Source organism: Panthera onca, chromosome X (assembly GCF_046562875.1).
Source record: "Panthera onca isolate mPanOnc1 chromosome X, mPanOnc1 haplotype 2, whole genome shotgun sequence".
NCBI lineage: Eukaryota > Metazoa > Chordata > Mammalia > Carnivora > Felidae > Panthera > Panthera onca.
The window spans coordinates 25,605,004-25,609,848 of record NC_138357.1 but is presented as its reverse complement, the minus strand read 5'-3'; the positions used below and the strand labels follow the sequence as shown (position 1 = coordinate 25,609,848).

The 4,845-nt window shown below is 48.6% G+C and overlaps 1 protein-coding gene across 1 annotated transcript; it reads right to left on the bottom strand.

Moving 5' to 3' along the window:
• Positions 1-1,120: 1,120 nt before the first annotated feature.
• Positions 1,121-4,316, bottom strand: DCAF12L2 (DDB1 and CUL4 associated factor 12 like 2). The gene has a single exon (XM_081792437.1). The coding sequence runs from the start codon at positions 4,197-4,199 to the stop codon at positions 2,826-2,828; it is 1,374 nt and encodes a 457-aa protein (XP_081648563.1). The 5' UTR covers positions 4,200-4,316; the 3' UTR covers positions 1,121-2,825.
• Positions 4,317-4,845: the final 529 nt, after the last annotated feature.

Sequence of the window (4,845 nt, the reverse complement as noted above, 5' to 3'; positions counted from 1 at the left end):
CACCTCTATTTTTGTTCTCCATTTCTTTTTAGGATCCTTGATAGGTTTTTCTATTCTGCTTGCTTCCAAAAGGGAAAATTTCCCCACATTTCCTATCACTCACTTTCCCAGCAGTGAGAAATCTCATTCTGGGATATATAGCCAGTTCTTCACTGGGTATGTTCTTCTGATGTCAAATAAGCAACTCAAATTCAACATGTCCCCAATCGAGTTGATCCACGTATATCCTCTGTGCTTATAGTCCCTAGATTTGTTTGTCACTATTCATTTACATTCAAGCCAAAGCCTTAGAGTCCACCTAAATTCTTTGCCTTTCTTCACCCTCCACATGAAATACCAAATACGGTTCATTTTATTTTCACCTCATTTTTCTAATAACTTCCTTCCTCTCCACTTACCTCAAATATTCTAGCTCAGGCTCTCATCATCTCCTTCTTGGATTTTCTTTACTGACATGTGATGCATTGAATACAAGTGAAATAAGGGTACAATAAACCAAAGAACCCTACTAGGTCCAGCTAAGAATCTAAGGAAGACAGTCCTTCGTAATCCATCTCCAGATATGTGAACCTGAACTGTAGGTGTTATTGGTCTTTGGTTTGACAGTATTTTTATTGTTTGCCCTCATTTCCCCATATTCTTGATCTGTTTCAGAACCTACTTGGTACTCTGACCACAAATCTAACCCAGCCACAGTGGCTTAGAAAGGATCAGGATCAAGCAGATATGTGATTGTCAAAGAGCACAGAGTTTGATGACCCACAGCTGGCAAGGGTATGGTGAAGTAGGCATGCATACATTATTTATGGGAGGTTAATCTGGTAGTACTTCTTTGGATGGTAATTTGGCAATGGCTATTAAATATAAAATTGATCCAGCCATTCCATTTCTAGGAATTTATCCTGCAGATCTACTTACACATGTGCACAAAAATGTATGCACCTAAGTAATCACTGTAGAATAGCTTATAGTTACAGTAAATAAGAACCAATATACATGCTCATTAAAGGTATAATGAATAAAGTATGTGCCAATCATACAGGGAAATATATACAATTAAAATTAATTAGGTAGATAGGTATAAGAAAAAATCTCTAAGATTTTGTGATAAATGGCACATTTATATAAAAATTGCATACACACATACATATATGCTTATATATGTATTGACTATACAAACACAAAATATACTGCTTGTGATCTATGGGCAGGAGATCAGGGATCTTAGGGTATGAGACTTACTTTTCACCTTACACTTTTTATACAGTTTGACTTGTTTGGTCATGTGCATGTATTACTTATCTCGAATAAAACAAAACTAAAGACCAAGTCTTGATAGACATAGTTTAAAATATTAGGAATATGTGCATATCTAAAATGGTATACACATGTGCCTTTTTTTCACATGGGAAGTAACACAAAGACATACACAAATACACAGCATATGTGAGTAGGTAGCTATAAACCACAACATGTACTTTTTTTTGTAAATAAAGTTTTTTAAATCATCTTAAAAACATAAGATACCAAATTGTCCCAACCTATAGCATGTATATTTTGATAAGGCATTCAAGATGTTATTTCATCTTTTCACTCATGATAGTAGCATAAGTTTGCTTTTCAAAAACAAATATACAGAGTAATGTGTGCATAGCTGATGTTTCAGTTTCATCTGGTCTCTTGGAAGATTTTGACTTTGATAAATATATTCCTAGAAGACAATTAAGAAAAAAATAGATATGTAAGCATTTAAAACCTTAGCCTAGTTCTTAATTGCTAAAATGCTAAACAAGTTTTATTTTTTCTGCAATCCATCACATACACAATCCTGATAAAAGAAATACCTATGTATATAATAAAAAAAATTGTCAACAACATCTACATTGAGCACAACAGCGGGCCTTTCTGTATAAATGGCTGCCTGGATAGTGTTACCTAAACTTTCAAGAAATGTTTACCCCAAAAAGAACTTCCCTGATTGTCCTGCCATGTATAGGCCAGTTTTGATTAGCTATGGAAATCTGTAGCATAAATGATACCCAGGAAAGCAGGCTGTGTTATAGCAGCTTTAAACAAGAAGGCTGAGGACCTGGGGCTAAATTTTACTGAATAAAATTTACTGAATAAAATAAAATTACTAATCAAAATTGTGATTAATAGGATGAACACTATTCTAAGATTTCTTGACGAAGAAAACATATTTTTAAATATTTTATGTACCAAAAATATACAAACAACAAACAACCAGGTTCCAAAATCCAAATGAAACAGGCCCCAAATGGTGGCAATCCAGATCTTAAAATGCATTTTCTAGAGCAGAGCTATATACCTGTTCTCTTATATATATGAAGGGTAGTTCTTCCAACCAGCCCCAAAGATACTTTTTAGCATACATTTTCCCAAAATACCATACATCTGAAATGTGTAGAAGACCTGAACATACTGTTGAAATATTGGTAAAAAAAGTATTGAATTGTAGGGGGTACCACCTCTACAACAGCCCAAAGAAAGAGCATATGTCAATCACTCAGAGAACACAATTAAAGATTAGACAAAATTCTTTGTAAGAGGAGGCAAAAAACATGGTGGTGTTGGGAGAGGTACAGAAAAATCTTAAAGCCAACTTTCGATTGCCCAAAGATCACCTTTGATTTCTCTCTCTCTTTCTCTCTCTGCCTAATACACTAAACACAGGTAAGCTGGGCACTTTCAACCTAGAAGACAAATGCCACAGTAAGTTAAAAAGCACAAAGCACAGCGTGAAAAAGAAAGTGAGAGGGGACTGGAAAGTAAATCTGGGCACTTTGAGAATACATTGGCCATCTTTAGCTCCAGAGGCCTGCGTAGTTCCCGTGGAGGCCTGAAGGGAGAGGCCCTCCAGCCACGAAGAGCTTCATCTCAGGCCAGTTGTAGCAGTGGGTGTAGAGCGCGTTGGGGAACTCCCCTATACCGCCAAAGTAGTTCACCCACAGGTCATCGTGGTTGAGCCAGCCTCTGCCACAGGTGAGCTTGAGCTTCCTTCCTGAGGGCCCAGGACAGGAGTCTGGGCTGCCCGACGCCCTCTCCTCCAGGAACTTCTGGGCACGGATGTCATAGAAGAGCAGGGAGCCATGGCCTGTGCCCACGGTGATGATGTGCTGGTAGAAACTCAGCGAACGCACCCCTGTGCCGCCCTCTCGGGAGCACAGGGGCCGGATATTCTGCTGGCGTTGGCGTGGATCTAGGAAGGAGACATGGGACTGGGAACCCACTGCATACAGGGACAACTCTTCGCAGTAGGTCAGGCACACATTCTCTCGGCAGTAGGGCAGCCTAATGGACAGCAGCCTAGACAGAGTGCTCCGGGCTTTCCACAGGTGGAAGTAGCCGTCCAGGGACACGGCTCCCAGCTCCTGGTTCTTGCCACTAAAGGCCAAGGCCCGCACCTTGCGGTTACTGGGGCTGGTGCTGGACCTGGGGATGGTCTCCATGTCCCTCGGACGGATGTGGGCGTACACAGGAAGCCCCGCGTCATTGTGCCAGGCGATGCTGCCATTGAACATGTCGGGGTCCAGCCGCCACAGAGCCACAGTGCCGTCGCGGGAGCCGCTCACAGCCACTGTATCGCTCATCCAGGCGATGGTGAAGATCCAGTCCTTATGGCCGTGGCGGTCGCCCAGGCACACGGGGTCCAGGGTGGGCAGCCGGTAGACGGCCAGGCTGTTGGGATTCTCTCCCCCGGTGGCCAGAAGCGTCTTGGAGGGATTCAACTCGATGGCGTGGATGCCGCAGCTCGGCTGGGCCCGGGCCAGCCAGGGCCCCCGGTCCCGCATCAGGGGGATGCGCGTGATTTGCCCCGAGTGCACGTCCACCACGAAGAGGGTGTTACATTTGGTGCCGCACACGACCTGCCTGGCGTTCAGCCACTGCGACGCGAACACCTTGTTGAGGGTGCCCAGGGCCAGCTCGCGCTCCCTCAAGAGTTCGGGCAGCTTCTGCACCGCGTAGCCGCGCAGTTCGCCCTTGGAGCCCGACAGCCCGGCGCCGCCCCGCGCGCCCACCTCGCGGTCCTTGAGGTAGTGCACCAGCGAGCGCCGCGTCGCCGGCCGCTTCTGCTTCTTAGGCAGCAGCGGCCCCTCTGCGTCCGCCGCCGAGCCCTGAGACGACGAGCTCTCGGCGGGCGCTTTCCGCTTCCTGCTACCTGTTTGCTGCGGGGCCATGGTGGGCGGCGGGCGAGTGGCCGCGGCGGCGGCGGCGGCACGGCGGCGGCGGCGGCGGCGGCGCGTGGCACCCGTGTTGGCCGTGGTGGCGGCGGGGACCGCGGCGCCTCCGCGTCAGCCGGGAACGCGGGCTCTCAGGGGGCAGGCTCGACCGCAGGGCGCGGAGCCTACCGAGTCCGGGACGCGGCGGCGGCGGCGAGGGAAGCGAGAGCGGCGGGCGGGGCGAAGAACGGGGACCGGAGGGAGCGGGGCGCGGGCGGAGCGCGAGAGGAGTGCGGCGATGAGGGCTCAGGCGGCGGTGGCCGGGATCTAGGCGAGGGCGGGAAGTGCGGCCGGCCGGGCGGCGGGAACGAAGTCTGAGTGGGACAAGGACGACGCAGGGGGAACCGAGTGTGAGGGGGTGGGGGCAGCGGGAGGAGCCGGCTAGGAGCAAACGGGGGGCGCAGGGTAGCACACGCCAGGCTGGGAGGGGTCGGGAGGGGGGCGGGAGGTGGGGAGTGGAGCCCGCGGTGGGGATACTCACCCAGGGCCAGCGCTCCTAGATCCCTGAGCCGAGCCGTCTCCGGAGGACACATCCTAGTGCGCCTGCCCAGGCCCTCTGCTATCCTACTCCAGTCGTTTCACTACCCTCAGGATAGCAAACAAC